Source organism: Tinamus guttatus, unplaced genomic scaffold (genome assembly GCF_059628265.1).
Source record: "Tinamus guttatus ecotype Peru unplaced genomic scaffold, ASM5962826v1 Tinamus_guttatus_pri_ptg000171l, whole genome shotgun sequence".
NCBI classification, from domain to species: Eukaryota; Metazoa; Chordata; class Aves; order Tinamiformes; family Tinamidae; genus Tinamus; species Tinamus guttatus.
In genome coordinates this window covers 855,392-872,516 of record NW_028288705.1, presented here as the reverse complement: position 1 = coordinate 872,516, position 17,125 = coordinate 855,392, and the positions used below count along the sequence as shown (strand labels likewise).

Genomic DNA, 17,125 nt, shown 5'->3' with positions numbered 1-17,125 from the left:
CTGGCCAAAGGGGTTACGGTTACCCAATTCACTCAGCAGCTCTCTTTACCTGTTCGTTCCTGGCCGAAGGAATAATTCTCATACTTCCCACTCTTGGTGGTGATCATCACATTGTACAGTGTCCCTGGAGTGAGGCTGCTGAAGGAGCATTCGCTGAAGGCTTTGGAAATGGTGAGAGTCTGAACAACCTGGTCACCGTGAGAGAGTGTCACCAAGTAACTGTCCACGTCCCCAGCGGCCGGCAGCCAAGAGACACTGAGGTAGTCACTGCGACCTGAGTTATTCACCGTCACTCCAGTCACGCTGGAAGGAACTGTGTAGCAAAGAAGGAAAAGCAGAAGAGCTTTAGCTAGCTAATTCCTAGAGTTGCGAGTATGCCCGGAATGCAATCCTGCAAAGTAAACATGCCTTTGCTCTGAGAACCAGCAAGCTCGGGCTGGCTCCCACGGAGCAGCAGGCATCTGCTTTTCCCGAATGCTGTGAAGGACACTGTTGTCTTTGGTGGCACAATCCCAGCACTTCTAAAATCCCAGAAGATGAGCTGTCCTCTCGAATTGCCACGCAGCACTAACAGTAATTAACACGGGTGCTTGCCCGGGGCTGAGGCCCTCGCTGGGAAGTGTTTCATTTGCAGTGAATCCTCTGACGCCTAGTGGCCAAAACTCGAATGAGGTTTGTGTTGCTGGGGAGCAGGCTGGCTCCACGTTGCTGACAGCCTCAGCTACAACACTACTGGGGAATTACACTCCCGGACCCTACTTAAAATCAACTGCCCCATTTTCACCGGGCTCAGACACATTGAACTGACTCACCTCAGGGGAGGAGCTGGCCATCAACCGTCAGAGTCAGTAATATTTCAAGATTTTACAGAATACTCCTATGCATTTTAAGCCTTTTAATGTTCCCAATTGCAAACTGCAGAATGCCTGGCTTTTGCCAAACTCCATAAAAGGTAAGTTTTCCCCATATCACAGTATCTAGAGGACTGGTATTACATTTCATGGGTCATGAAACTTTTAGAATTTGATGCAACAGTAAATACTATGCTATCCAGGATATGGGGGCTTCATAAAGTGTAATTTTTCAGTATGAGCACTATTTAACACTCAACAGGACCAAAAGAATGAAATGTATGGCTGAAACGATTGCATTTCTGAATTTTCTGCCCAGAGGCTTAACTGTGAGTCCATTTTCTATAATAAATTCCGCTTTTACAAGTCTACAAAAGACAAGGTGGAGCATTTCTTGCTTACCTGTCCTCCCTTCTGCAATTGTCTGCCTAGAAGATATGCCCCCACTGACAGTGGTAACAACAACTGAGTAGAGCCCTCCGGGTTTCAGGGAGTGGAAATGGTATCTGGTGGTTTCACTGGGAACTGTCTCATTTTTAATGACAACATTCTCATGAATCAGTAGTACTTGATAGTAGTCTACATCTCCCAGGGCTCTCGTCCAGTTGGTAAACAAGCTGTTGGTCGATCCCTGACTTGCCACCATCAGACCAGTCACTTGGGCTGGCACTGTAATGCAAAATGTCATACTGTTACTGAGAAGCAACAAAATAAAACAAAACAAACCCCCCCAGATAACTCAAGTTTAGTCACCCTGAGGAAGTGCATCAAAAGAACATTCCAATTTACAGCCAGACTCAACAAGACTAAAAATAATCTAGCTGTGGCCTGCTTCCTGTCTGATGGGATGTGGTCTATGGGAAACTATCTATGGCACAGCAAGGTCTTTTGGGCTTTCGAAAAGCTTTTCATGGTCAGATGAAAATGATTCAAGAACAGAGAACTAGAAAAGACTGAATTTTATAAATGCCATTAAGCAAAAGCAAACAACTTAAGAAATCGCTTGTTTTTATGATGACTATTTTGTACACAGACCGTCTCTTTCATTCTCCTTTTTCCCTCGTATTTCCTAACTCTTGTTCCTCTTAAATTGCAAATCAATTCCATGAATACCTCATAGTCATCTATACCTCCGAGGAGCTTTGGGCTTTTCATTTTTGTGGTAACTGAGATGGATGTCTTTGTTTTTATCTTTTATTTTTACATTACAAGATTAGAAGATTAGTTACTATCTAGAAGATAGTAACTTTCCTACCATCAAAAGATAAAACAATTGTTAAATAAGTATAGCATTTCTCTAAGTACAAGATGCTGAAGTTTGTAGATCAAAAAGAAGAAAAAGGAAAAGAATATTTAGCACAAATTTTAGCCAACGTTCTTTTGTCCTTTTAACTTGACAATTTAGTCAAAGTAAGGGAATACAGCTACTTCTTCCTTTAACTTTAGAAAATGTGATTACAAAGTCATCTGTTTTGTATCAATCTTTTTGCACACATAATACTGAATTTGAGATCACTAACACAAGCTGCAAAATGAGGCACATAGATGAAAAACAATTCACATAGAACTTGATTTTTTTATAATTTTTTTCACAACAGAATCTCAGCTGTCACTGGAAGCTGACAAATTTGGGATGCATGGAAGATCTATTTCTGTCACATTTGCAACATATATTTTACAAGCAGGGTAGGTTTTCCTATAGAGGAGACTGGAAAGCCTGGGGTGCTTATTACAACCTATGCTCCAAATGTATCATGTTCATTCCTCAACACTTCAAACACAATGCTGACATGTTATCCCTACCTGATTTGTTCTTAGGCATTGATCTGTGATAGTGAAGTGGGACATGGCAACCTTTATGCTGGAATGGGCCTCCTCAAAGGGTGTAAGGCAGAAGGAAATGAAATCCCAACTATCTAATCACATAGAAGAGAAGGTTAAGTCAAACTTTTCAGGCCTTGGAAGGAGTTAAAACACTTTAGTAAGGGACATTATCAAGTCATAGGCATGATTAGATCCATGCAGCTGGTTTCTTCCTGTGCCGTGCCAGCCCAGAGCTACATTTTAGGTCTGTGTGCACAGAGGAACGCAGGAGCAGAGCAAAGGAACATACATGGCTTAAAATTTGCACGTGTGCACAACATTAGTACCCTGCAGGGGTGGGAATGGGACTTGCTCTATGTTACAGGCTTCATCCTGAGTAACAGGCACAGATTTTGCAATCAGAAGAGCAAAAAGATTCAAAATACGTTTTCAAGGTCACATATGTTTTCTGTCTCTCAACCTTGGAATGTTCCCCCTAAAGCAACATTTTCCTGTTTCTTTTTTTTTTTTCCACATGATGCATGCTTTGAATCAAGGAAGTGACCTTCCCTAAGATAGGCAGTGAAAATTGTTCTTCTTATATGGAATCTTGTGCTAATGTAAATTGATTAGATGTGACATCATATTGCAGAGAACAGTTTTGCCAGGAATTATATATCCATTTCCCCAAACCTATAAATAAACACTGCAAGACATTAGATAGGGGTATAAATGACACATGTAGAAACAGCTTCTTTTGCTGAGGAAATAAATGAAAATTCAAGGCTTTTGACACTTGGACACTGAGTTCACTATGAAGCAAATAAAGCTGTTGTTAGCTGAAAGAAGCAAAGATTAAAATAGATTGACAGTATGGCACCTGTTCTTCCTTCCACTGAAGTCCAATTGCTTAAAATCCCACTAATGGTAGTAACTGTAGCTGTGTATTTTCTTCCAGGTACCAAGTCTGTGAAAGTGAACTCCTTAGCTTCTTTTGCAAGCCCCTTTTTTATGACAGTGAGGTCTCTGTCTCCCAGCGAAACGACGTAGCTGTCCCACTCTGCAACAGGGGTCATCCACATGACACTCAGCGAGGACTCATTGGCATGCTTGACACGGAGCTGGAGAACAGGCTCTGGAGCTGCAGAAGCGAACAAATATCACAGTAACAATTGAAAATTGTATGTATGTTCACACACACATGTTGTAACTCAAGCTGCTGTAAGAAATTAAGCTGTAAGAGTGACAGCAACAGAATATTGCTGGTATCACAAGGAGATTCTTCACCTATGTCAAGGAGGCAAATCTAACAAATACAGCATTTGTGCTTCTTCCAACAAAAGTCTGTAGACTTCAACAATGCTTTCTGTCTGTAGTATTGCTATGCATGTGCACACATGCACACATGCAGAGAAGAAGATAAAAAACCTTTGCCACTGACGTCAGTTTCTTTTGTCTCTTACTCTGAATTGGTTATCACCAAAAAGCAACACATTTTCCACGACTGTTGGCTTACATAGGAGAAAATTAAATCAGAACAAGCCCTAATATCTATGTTCCACAACGTGTACATTATGTACCCGACTGTAGGGTCAAACACAGTTGTGAGACAATCACTGGTTCAAATTATTTATTCGACTGTGTCCTAATCTCTTGGCTGTGTCAGCAAAAAGTAACACCATAAAATTAAACAATGTTATTCTTGATTTATATCAGAGTAACTGAGATCAGGACCTTGCTTGCTCTGATAATGTCAGCTAAAAATGTTCGAGGATGTTTCAGTTCTGTAGCTTCCACTGGCCTTGCCATTGAGCAAAATGAACAAAATGAAAACCCTCAGGGCGTAAAAGGTAAGGGCATAGCAGGAAAGGAAGGCAACGGGAAGGATGAGAGTAATGCAGGCTCCCTTATCTTATCTCCCATTCTCCTGCGAGATAAGGCTCAGGCTTTGCCTGCTAATCTCCTCCAAGTCTTCTTGTTCTCCGAATTGCACTTATTTTGCATTCATAGAGCAGAACCATTAACAACCATATTGCAATTATTTTTTTAGTTTGAAGCAATCAGATGTGGATTCAACTAACATACTCCCAAAGAATTCCAGTAACATCACTGTAGTGCATATGGATTTTCTTTGGAAAAGTTGACCCGAACAAATTCATCACATTTTCTTTACAGAGCACAGGAGCTAGAATTGGGATTTTATGCAGGAACCACACCAAGACTAATAGACCTTAGCCAATTTTGGCTAACACTGGTGATACCTCTTGCACATATCCAAGTACTGTTTCTTTCTGATCACCCACAGAGCCTTGTTGAGGAGCCCGTAGTTTGGTGTTTCCCGGGCCCACGCGCTGACCTGTTCTCCCCGTGCAGCGAGCCGAGCTCTGCAGATGGCCGCTCTCCACGACAAGCTCCACGTCGTACTGCCGGCCCGGGACGAGGCCCACGTCGCGGATGAGGAACTCCCGCGCGTCCTTCTCCAGGGTGGTGTTGAGCAGGGCCGTGGAGAGGTTCCAGAGGAGCAGGCGGTACCGCTGCCAGTCGCCCGTGGGGGGCAGCCAGCTGACACGCAGGGAGCGCGGCCAGCCGCCGCCGCCGGCGCGCAGCTCCGGAACCTTCTGCGGCGCTGCAACACGAGAGACAGGGAGCACCGCTGAGGCACGGGGCTCCCTCAGGAAACGCCCGCACACGGGCTCACAGCGTGGCTGCTGCACGAGTGCAATTACAACAGCATTAGGTATCCGTGACAAGGGAAACATGCGTTTTAAAGATAATTTTTAGTCTTCCTCGCCTGTCACTACTTGCTACTGACAGTAGAAATGGGGAGCCCTTCACAGAGTTGGGAAAATCTCCCATGCGCATCTTGAAAACGAGTCTGGCAGTGTTTCGCTTAGCTTCCCAGCTGTTTCCTGGAGCCCGTTAAGGTCACTTGGAATTTGTCAATCAGTTTGTCAAAACTAAGCTTAAAGCTTCAATCGCTGCGGACCAAACTGGCACCAACAACAGGAATGTGAAGCCTGGTGGCTCCTTCCACCACAGGCTTGTATGTTCTTGTCCCTCCTGCCCGTGAGGCGCCAAGGTTCAAACCTCAGCTCATTAAAGCCTGGAGGACACTCTGCTTGACAGACTGTAGGACACACTGGAATAGGCATCTGCCTGTCCTGCCCACTAATGCTTTTCTGGTTTTCATGGAATACTTAAATAGGAACCCCACGGAGGATGTGTGTAAGACTGATGCATTAGGTGCTAGAGCACTGCCAGCTCAGCATGAGAGCCCCGACACCAGCGTTAAATGTAAACTACAAGGCTAGAGTCATGCTGTCATGTCCTGTCATGTTTTTTCTGGCTCAGTTAATATTTAATTGCTCAGTACATAGCAATGATTGAGAGGTTTCCAACAGCACCACCAAGTACTTACCAGCTTCAGTTCCCGCAGGCCCAGCTGAATATCAAGGCTACATCTCCCACATACCAGCTAATGTGAGAGATGCCTTTCAATTGCTGATCAAGTTGATAAAAGCTACCAGTATTTTGTTAGGAAGCACTGATGTACTTGAACCATATCAGAAAAAAAGTTCATCCTTTTCAAACTGGCTGGACATCATTATGCCCTCATGACCCAAATTTTCAGTTCCTGAGATGTCCAGCACTTGCCACCATGTTTCTCTGAATGTTATAATGTCCCAGTGCAGACCGATGTGGATTACGTTCTCAGGCACCCAGCTCCCTCCATTACAGACTGATCCTAAGTGACAAAGCCCTTCAGTATCTAGACCTGGCAACCTGGGTTTACAAACAGAACTTGTCACAGAGTATCTGCTGAGGTGACCCTAGTATTAAAGTTCTTGCTAACTACAGAAAACGAAAATCAGGGGAAGGAGTTGTTCAGCTTCTTTGGTAATGGCACTTCTAGATCCCCTGCCCTGAATAGGTCACAAATGCAGATATAAATGGTTTGAGTGAGGGCTTGAAGCTCTCCCTTCAGATGGAAACAGTAATCTTAATGGTGTTTGAGGCAGGCTAGACTACAATAAACAATGGCACACATATAACTGGTCTGGCCTTGTAACAGATTAGAAGACCTTACAGGTATCTTCCAACCTTCTCACTGAAAATGGGGCAGCAGCTAGATACGTCAAGGACGTTTCTGCTTTTCATATGGCATGTTTAGTTCTAAATGATAAATACCCTGTAAAACAAATACTATGCTTTCTCTCTCTGTCCCACTCACATGTGTTTTATATTTTTTGGCACTGAGACTTACTATCATTTTCTGTATGTAATCTTCACCAATTTTTTTTTCCCAAATTCTCACACAAATGTTTCCCATCTAAATTCTACCTGGATTGAGCTGGTGTGGAGAAAATAAGAGGTCTTTGTGGCCAGTAATGCTGCAGGAAAATTGTGTGAAGATTTTTCATGTTTAGGATTCATATTTGAGATATCTGAGAGAAAATTATACTTCTAAAAGATGAGAAATAAAGCATAATGCAGCACTACCCAGACTGCTACATGCCTTCCTTAATCCATGCTATTTGCAGTAAAGAAAGCTGAGACCTAATCTTTTCCTATTTGTAGATTTCTGCTTGGTGCAAAGGATAATATTATACGAAAATTACTTAAAAATCCACTACGATTTGTCTGCATGCAGGCTCTCTCCTACTGTAACTCATGTTATATATCATGCGGTATTGAATTCAAGATAATAAACTTAGCTAGAAGTGGAATACTGTGGAACAGTTTTGTCACAGGCTCACCCAAATGCCTCCTTGTTTCCTGCTCTCTGGCTGTGCTGTGGCTGCTACTGGCTGCCAAGATACTCTTGCCAGAGAGGCAGGAAGGGGTATTCCCGGAAAAACACTGTGCTCTTTATCTTATTTTGCCTGGAACCCACATCATTTTGTCTCCTGCAGTGATTTTTCTGCAAGGCCAGTGCAGGCAAAAATAGCACGGGTTACAGTGTTCTTAGTGAAGCTGAGGACTTACGTGTTCTGCCAGTTGCCACTGTATCAGTGAACAGTTCACCACTAACTGTGCGGGCAGTAACCTGATAAAGACGTCCCGGAGTTAACTTGTCAAAGTGAGTCTCTGTGACGGGTGGCTGTAAAGTTTTGACTTCTTTAACTGATCCAAGATGAGACAGAGTGATATTATAGAAACTGAGGCTTCCTGGAGGTCTTCTCCACTTCACTTTTAAAGTATCCAAGCTGTCGTCGTTAGTCACTGTCAAATCTAAGACTTCAGCTGGGGCTAAAAAGATTATAAGAAAGAGAATGAAATACTACAACCACAGAACATATGAGACCTACTGCTTTCAAACTATGATAGTAAGTTTTGCTTTCAAATCGTTATATGAGATCAGATATGTCTGACTGAATATGAACAGTTAAAAAAGGACTATAGCAACAGCCAGTCATAGTGTAACTGGACACAGTCCTGCTTCAGATAACCTACTCCAGAAGTCGAATCTCTTATGATGCTCACTATCACTTCACAGAATGGTAAATCTGTTAGTCCTGCCCATATTCAGTGCTCATTTTGACTGCCAAAACAAAACAAATCCATGCTCCTAAGTACGGAGATGTCTGCGTACATGTCTGCAGCGTAAACACTAGAGCAGTATCGGACCTGCACCACATTATGTCGGATTGGATTCAAATCCGCCACCTCTACCTTTCCACCACAGGAAAATCATAACCACCTCTAACATCTTTAATGTCAAGCTAGGAGCACTCTAGGTATCGAAATAGAAGAGGACGGTGAATTGTAGACGGAACATTTCTATATTCTGAGCAAGCTTGTGAGATTTACAATTTTTGCATTGCACAACAGGAAGAAATCAAGATTCTGGAGAAATAAAACAACAGATAATCCCCAGAATGGCCAGTGCTAGGTGACAACAACACTCATCCATATGCCCTAAAAATTAAGTATTGTTAAATATAACCTTAAATTATATACCCACAGTAAGCTTTCTGTAAGAGAAACCGGAACTGCAATTTTCTATAAATTAGGAAAAGCAGGGGCATGACCATTTTCTTGTTTACATGAGTGCTTTAACCACTGGTCTCTAGCAAAATGTCATTTTATATTTCACCCTATAATCACAGAATTCATTTCTGAAAACACCTTCCTGGAAAACAGAAACTGTCTCAGTTCACTGCAGCAGTCAAACGGACATGTCTTTCACAGACAGATGGCAACACCTAGACACTTGGTCAGACTGTTAACTCCTAACTTCAGATGCTGAATGCAGCTGCCTAAATCAGCTGTGGAGCCAAGTTAGCTGCTAAATTTGCTTGGAGTGGCTGTGACTCCCTCTACAGCCTTTGGAGAGAAGCAGTTTCAGAAGAGAAATCAGCCCAGAAGCTTGCGAACATGCACTGCAACATGATCACGTCTCATAAGAGTAGCAATTTCCAAACCATACCTGTCCTGACTGTCTGGAAAGTGCTGCTTTCCAGTCCTGCAGCCTGGCTTGTGACAGACAGGTTATACAGGTGCCCAGCTGTAAGTCCAGAAAATGTGTAAGAAGTTGAAGGATCTTCTTGGCTAATCTCATGAACAGGGACATGATTATCCAGTAACACCAGTCTGTATCGATCCACATGCCCAGCGCCAGGAGACCACGAAACGTGGATCGTGTCCGTCTTGACTCTCACTTGAATATTTTCCACGGGGGATGGTACTGTTGGAAAGAAAAAGAGATGCTTAAGGCCCAAGAGCTAATCACACAGTTTTGGCAAGTTCGAACAGACTATCTTCTGAAATGTGCCGAGTTTCTTCAGGGTTAGTGAAAAGCTAGCCCCAAATTTATGGTCAAATATGTCATGACAACATTCTTCCGTGGTTAGGAAATGACTCCTGATGCTAGCCAGAATTTCATGTTTTGTTTATTTTTATTTATGACCATAAGATACTTAAATATGTGTATCTTGCCAAGTAGAATAATTATATATATGATTGCATTTCAAAATGGAGAAGTGCAAAATACTGTAGGGGGTTTATTAAAAGAAGTCCTACCAGTAAATCCACTTATTTGAAGGTCAGGGGTACTCTTATTTCCAGCAACTGCATTGAGGATGATATTATATTTATTTCCAGGGATGAGACTAGAAAAAGTGTTTTCCATTCTTGACATTCTTCCAGGTATGGAAACTTCTTGTATTTTTTTACCATTGTGATCAGTTAATAGTAGCTTATAGAAGTCCACATTTCCTGGTGAAGGATCCCACCAAACCTGTAAGCTTGTGAGTGTAGTTTTTTCCGTATTAATTTCAAACTGAGGTGGTGGTAAGGGATCTGTAGTTAGAAAAAAAAAATGAACATAAAACAAGAAAAGGTATTTCTTGGGTTAGGATGGTCAGAAGTTTACATAAAAACTTCAAAAGCTCCCCCCGCCACCATCACCTTGCTGCAAATGTTCTTCAAAATATCTTTTTCTTTCTATTCCTAAACATTGCACCTCCAGAACTGACCTACACAAGAGTCCTGCAGAATACAGGACTGTGTCTATATGTACACACACACTCATACACACACACACACGTATAGAAATGCATGTACAGCAGTGGATGGAAAAAAATCAGCTTGAAAATCTGCTGACTGCAAAAGTATAGCAACTGTATTAGGAAACAGAAACACAAAACCCCTTAGAATTATGCAATGCCCTTATTTATTCCAGTTTTATAGATACAGTGGTATCTATAAAGCACCTTCTATTTCCTGGTGCTTATATGAACACTTTTAATGACATTAATGACACTTGTTAACTGTATAGGCAGTACTAAGATGATAAAGAAATTCACACCTACTTCAGGCTCTCCCAGCTGTTGAGCTGACCATGAGTGCTGACACATTTAGACTGATGCTAAATGAAAAGTTTTAAGAGCAGCAGTCTTTTAGGTTTTGGTTTTACCTTCAAACACTTTGAACAGCTTCTGATAGAATATGCTTCTGCTCTGCTATACTATTGTCTGCATAAATTTATATATATTTATATACTGGATAAGTTTTTAAGAAATATTTTTAATTAGGATTTTGAGAAACTCTCAATAAACAATACAGGAATACTATGTAGCTATCCAGTAAAATCACCTGTAAAATAGCAAGTGTTCTATAAGGATGGAAACTACTCTCCAAAACAAAAGATTCTGGTTGTTTGCATTCCCCAGGACTATTTCTCTCCCACAAAAGTTCATGCAAACCAAAAGAAATATACTACACGCTGATGTAGTAAGGCATTGATAAAACTCTTTTCTTTTTTTCCTATTCTGTTGCCTTGTTCTCTAAACAAGAGAGGAGAAAGATCACATAATTAAAAAAAAAATCCACTGTAAAGGGCAAAAGGTAAAGGCAAAGTGGAACCTAACCCCCCTCACAGGAACACAGTAGTATCAGCAGCATGGGGCTAGTAGCCTTGACGCTGCCTTCTTCAAAGCTGGGGCTGTAGGCAGAGCTTAACTGCCTCAGCTCTGCTGAGGTTACACCAGCGCCAGCTTTTGGGGCTATTCTTGTCAGGTAGGCAGCAATTTGGGGATAAAAGTACCGTGTCCCTCATTCTCTGCTTAAATTCCTGCTTTAGACTGCAGGGACACTACTGCTCTTCAGAAAAAAAAGAATGAAAATTACGAAAAACAATAAAGAAAAATAACTATCTTCATTTCTCGTCCTCTTTTTTTAAGGTCAAACTACTTCTGCTTAAAGTTGAAAAAAAATAAAACTCGAGTCCAAGACGAGGCACACCGGACTTCAGGCCAAACAGTTAAAACTTGACCAAGTTCAGCGATTCAAACGGGAGGTTTTAATGAAAAGTATCAGGAAATCTTAACAATAGGCTTGACTACCAGCTCCACCTATAATATATACTAATCCACTAAAGACTATTATTCTGGCAAAAGTGAATAGCAGGAGTATAAACTTGTTCCTTGAAGGCAATTGTTCTAATCAGAAAAGGTCAAACCTGGGGAGTCAGAAATAAACTCCAGTATGCATACGGCCAGATGCACAGCCAGCCAAAGAAATACTTAATTTGACCGGTAGCAAGAGAACAGGCATGACAGTTGTCAAGAAGTTTAATTCTCATCCCAGCAACAGTTAGGATTAGGGGAACTACTCATTAGTCCTGCAAAAGCAATCGGTGTTACTGATCCACAGTACTGGCCAGGTTCCATAAAACAGGAGAGTGCCAACATTTTTGGCAAGGTTGGGCTGTTCTGTGCAACCCGCCTCCCAAGGAGGACTACCCAAAAAGGGCTTGCGTGCCTAGAAGGTGAAGTTCAGAAACGCAGACTTTATCTAATCTATCTGGCCCAGCAAACAAAACACTCAGTGCTCTGCACATCCGCCCCAGCACAGGAACAATGAGACTGGGAAGTGCCTGGGCTGGAAGAGCCCTCCATGGAAACAAACACTTAAAAAGCCATTTACATTGTTATACAAGTCTCTGCTGGCAGCGGGACAGCACTGATGTATCACAGAAATCAAATACTTGCACAAAGATATTTTTATACCTCTTGATACGATATGGATTAATGCCTCCTGGTGCGCGAAGGGGCTGCCCAGAAGACCTGATGTCGCTTGAATTCTCCTACACCTCCATTTCCACCTCTGGGGGAGAGCATTCGCTTTGTGTGCACTTGGTGTGTATTTTCTCCAAGGGACAGACACGGTTACATCCAGCCCCAGTGACATGGCTTGCAAAGACAGCTGCAATAGCAGAAAATCCCCTGCCATGTCCAGGAGATAAGAGCCCAGGGCTAAGAACAGGGAATTCTTGATTTCCAGCTATCTTTGGCTCCTACAAAACCAAGTAATTTTTCATCCTGCTGCAAAAAACTCTTAGCTTTTCATAAAACAGTAACCCCAAATACAAGGATTTTTCTGTAGCTTACATAAAGGGGTTTCATTTCGCTGTTCATAAGTATGGATATGCTTTTCTTTGGGAAGGCACGCACAATGTTTGTAACAAGCTACACTTTTTTATTTTCTATTCATACTCTGCCTCTTGAGACATTCATCATATGCTCGACATAGTATAGCAGATAGTCAGGGCCACATGAAAATAGTATCCCTACAGATGGCTAATAAATCACTTTTCTCCCAAATAATTTGAAATTTACAGGACTGAACGCATGGCCAAGCCATGCTTCTCATAACGAGTCGTAGAAAAATAATCTGCCAGACTGTATCATGGAGGGTAGACTTTTTAAGCTCTTTTCATTTAAGTATTAAACAATTTTTCTGATGAAAATTTCTTTACCTCTTAGTTGTCTCAGTACAATTTGCTTGGTTTAGGCAGTAACAAAAGCTATCGCTACAATGCTTTAGTATAACAAATGTTTAGAATAGTATTTATAAATGTATTTTAAAAGTCTTATTTGAAAGCAGGTGAATTCCCAAGTCTTTCTTCATGGCTCTCATACCATTTTACTTCCAATTTTCAGCATACGCAATGGTCATACATTTAACTGTAATTTGGAATCTGTTTATATACAGGTGTTTTTAACTAAGATTTTAATTAAAGAACTGAAATCATGCTCTGAAAATACGCTACTGAAATACCATTTATACTGATTAAGGGCTTAGAAGTATTTTATCTGAAAAAGAGAAAGACACAGTCCTACTATCCTTTCCCATACAGCACCTCTTAGTCACAAAAATAGTTTAACTGAAATAGAAAAGGTAGCACCAGAGGACCTGCAGGTGCCTGTGCTGTCACAACTACAGAATGTCATTCGTATGGCTTAGTTTTATAGGCTTATATAGTGTTTTGTATGTGCATATGAAGAAACAGCAGCAATAATGCAAAATGTACCAGGTAGGCAGACCGGGTGCCTGCTGACATCTGCAATCTCAGGTTTGCAGTGGAAAATTATCTGTAGCTTAGAGCTGATAAAGGGTGTCACCAGCCTTTTTTTCCCATTTCCTGCTCTCCCAAAATAGCAACAAACCACTAAACATTCTGTGTGTGTCTGTATGTCTGTATATACTTGGTTTATGCAATGCATAAATGGTTGCATTTTCCACAGTTTGGTGAAGCAACGTTAGTTCCGTCCCAGAGGATTAACTACTTGTGTTTTCTAATTGATAATCTACAGATCAAAATCTCTTCAGTAAATATACATGACAGATTCCACCTGAGCAGCGTGGTTTATGCTATCAATATTTCCTACACTATTAGACTTATGTTATATGCATTCATCAATAAAAGTGGTTTCTCTACTCCTAAACATTCTCTGAGAGTCAGGTGTTACTTGAGAGTTTACGCAACCTGGCTGGGCTGTACACTTAACTCTGTTCGAATATCAAATTTGCAAAAAGCACAGTTTAAATGTGCTGTTGCGACTTCGATTTTAATGTATAATTAACATTCAAAAAGCCAAATTAAGTTAAGGATTTGGTCCTCTCTAAACCTTTACATTAGAATTGTAACAGTTATGCTATATGTTACTTTAAATCCTTAATCAGAACACACTCAAAACGTAACAATGAATTTTGGATTTTATGTGCGTAGCTACTTTATCACTTTGTGCAAGAAATGTGATGAAAAAGTGAACTCAGAACAGGGACGAGATTGTGCAAATCTCAGTATCTCAGCTCTGGATATAAGCAAAAAGTCAAAGCTTCTGAACCAGGTATATAAATTAATTTGAATACATTTTCCGCATCAAGAAGATGCAAATATTCAAAGCAGCTAACTCATTTTGCAAAATCAAACATGAGATGGGATTCCTCTCGCTTAACTTCAACCATCTACATTTCAGGGGTATGGTTCAACCTCACCGTGTCCGTGGAGAAAGACGGGCACCTCCATAGGGCAGCGCAGCCATCACCCCTAGACACTGAGCTCACGAGGGAAATCTCACCCAGCACCAAGCTCAGGCACCACATTTCAGATGGGTAATGCCAGCTGAACAAAAATCCCACACACGGCTCTGCTATTTAAATGAGCAGGAATTTTATTTTACAATATGGCTTAAAATACTGGTCACTTGGGATACACATCCTCGCAGGATAGTTTTCCAAGGGCATACGCCTGTGGGCAGTCAGGTGCAGTACATCAGACAAAACTACCGACAGCAAAAGCAACAGGTGAAGAAGGGCTTCCAGAACACCAGTTTTAAATGCTGCCCCTAGTGGGAACAACCCTCTTAAAAAAACGGAGCTCGCTTTACCTTGAAGTACATGGTATTGACAATATAACATAGGTTGCTGAGGTGAATAGAAAATTCCATGTATTTCTTAGAAAAACAAAAAGACACACATTTACGAAAAAGAAAATCAAAATTGGGAGCTAATTGCTTTTTTTAAGTATGCTCCAGTGATGCAACTGGAGACGTGACTGAATTTGGGTAAGTGAGGAACCACGGAGCAGCTTAGCAGCCGTCCTTGTAGGAAACCTCCACGGTTCCTCTATCCATATTTCATGCTTTCTGCTGATCTCTGCCATCCAAAACCCAAACATAAACCAGGCTTCAGTGACAGTCAACTAATTTGCAAAATTTCAATGTGAACTTTAATCAGTCTCTCCTCTGGCATCGACTACATAATATGACTGTTCTCAACAGTTGCTTCAATCACTTGTATCATCTTACAGTCTTGCAAAATCTATTCACCAAGAAAAAAAAAGCCATTACCAATATATGAATTACTGTCTAAATACTAATATATTAATCAAAGCGCTGTGTAATTTGCTGTCTTTTTTTTTCTACTTCTACTCAAACGGAGTTCAGAAACAGATCTCCACTAAGCAGCAACGACGCTGATCTATACCTGTCATTCTGACAACAGTTGATCTATTTGCAAATTATGGGTCATCGGAATTTAAGAGCGGCTGGCACAGAGAATGACATGGGTTTAAACCACTGTTTCTGTGGAAACCCTCGCTCATTTTGGACAGGTGACACCACTTGCCGCCAGGCTTTTAGAACCTGCGTTTCCAAGCGCGGTTACCGCGGGCACCGCGGCCGGCGCTGGGTGCTGGATCCCAGCGCGGAGCAGTGAGGGCTCCGTTACCGGCGCCGGCACTAAACCCGCAACCCGAGGCACAGATTGAGGCACAGGCCGGGGAAGGCTGCAGCCATGCGCGTTGTTTAAGGCCCCTCGAGCCCCACGTTAGCCCCAGGAAGGGGCTGCTGGACACGACGGAAGGCGCCCGTTTTCCCGCGGCCGCGGGACGCGCGGGGCACTCACCTGTGCGCACGGCGAGGCTGGCGGCGCCGCCCGCGCGGGACACGATGCTCACGCGGTAGCGGGTGCCGGCCGCGAGGCCCCCGCACGCGCCGCCGAAGGAGCCGTTGGCGCCGCGGGGCGGATCGCACACGGCGGCGGCGGCGGCGGCGCCCTCCTCGGCGCGGGCGTCCAGGCTGAAGAGGCAGCCGCGGCCCTCGGCGCTCCAGCGCACCCAGAGCGCGGCGCCGCGCAGCCCCCACGCCGTCACGTTGGCGCCGCAGCTCGGCGCGGCCTGCGGGAGGAGCGGCACACGTGAGACGGGGCCCCGCGCGTGGCTGCGGAGAGACGGACCCCCCGCGCGCCCCCGCCTCACCTCGGCGAGCGCGCGCAGCGCCAGGCACAGGGCGAGCGCCGCGGCGCGGCCCAGCATCGCCGCCGCCCGCGCTGCCCCGCGCCGCGCGCCGCCCGCGGGGCGCCCCGCTGCCTGCCTGCCGCGGCGGGGCGGCGGCGCTGCGGCGGCCCCGGGGCCCCGGCGGCGCGGCGGGCTGCGGCGGGCGGCGGGCGGGAGGCGGCGGCCGCTTCCCACGCGGCCATTCTGAGGCGCGCCGGCCCCGCCGCGCCGCTTCCCGCGCGCTTCCGCAGTCACAGGGCCATTTCCTCGCCTCTCGGCGCGGCGGGGGCGGAACGGGGACGCGGCACCGGGCAGCGCCCCCCGGGGCCGCCTCCCGTCCCCGCGCGCCGCCCGCCTCCCTCCCGCGCGGGACGTCCTGGGGCTCCCCCCGTCGCCCCCCGCTCCCAGGGGGAGGTTTGGGGCTTTGGCGGGGCCTCTGTCCCCTCCCTGCGCGCGGGGTCTGCCCGCACCTGGCGTGGAGCCCACGGCGCTCTGCCCTGCGAGGCGTCGCGGCCGCTGCGCTGTGCACCTGCTGCGCCTGCTGCATCTGCTGCGCCTGCTGTGCCTGCTGCGTCTGCTGCGCGCCGCAGCCCGCCTGCCCGCGCGTCCATCGCGCCTCAAACCTGGCGCGCCTCGTGTGGCTTCGCATCCATCGGGCCTCAAACCTGCTGCACCTCCTGTGCGCCACAGCTCTCCTAGCTTCACATCCATCGCTCCTCAAACACACTACGTCTCCTGTCCACTACACCTCACGTGGCTGTGCATCCATTGCACCTCAAACCTGCTCTACCTCGTGCCTGCAATATTCACCTGGCTTCATGTCCATTGCTCCTCAAATCCTTTGCCCCTCCTGTCTGGCATACTCACCTGGCTTCATGTCCTTTGACACCGATGTGCGTTGTGGAAC

The 17,125-nt window shown here is 44.4% G+C and overlaps 1 protein-coding gene across 2 annotated transcripts in view; it reads right to left on the bottom strand.

Moving 5' to 3' along the window:
* The window catches only part of PTPRB (protein tyrosine phosphatase receptor type B), a 62,449-nt gene that overhangs the window by 28,308 nt on the left and 17,016 nt on the right, over positions 1–17,125 (bottom strand). For both annotated transcript variants that reach the window (XM_088522935.1, XM_088522934.1), the window contains exons 4-12: positions 16,527–16,549; positions 15,849–16,108; positions 9,678–9,956; positions 9,085–9,342; positions 7,641–7,904; positions 5,011–5,280; positions 3,535–3,795; positions 1,254–1,520; positions 50–313 (exon numbers count right to left, since the gene is read on the bottom strand). In XM_088522935.1, coding sequence (XP_088379061.1) covers positions 50–313; positions 1,254–1,520; positions 3,535–3,795; positions 5,011–5,280; positions 7,641–7,904; positions 9,085–9,342; positions 9,678–9,956; positions 15,849–16,108; positions 16,527–16,549 — 2,146 coding nt within the window. The remainder of the gene's footprint in view (positions 1–49; positions 314–1,253; positions 1,521–3,534; positions 3,796–5,010; positions 5,281–7,640; positions 7,905–9,084; positions 9,343–9,677; positions 9,957–15,848; positions 16,109–16,526; positions 16,550–17,125) is intronic.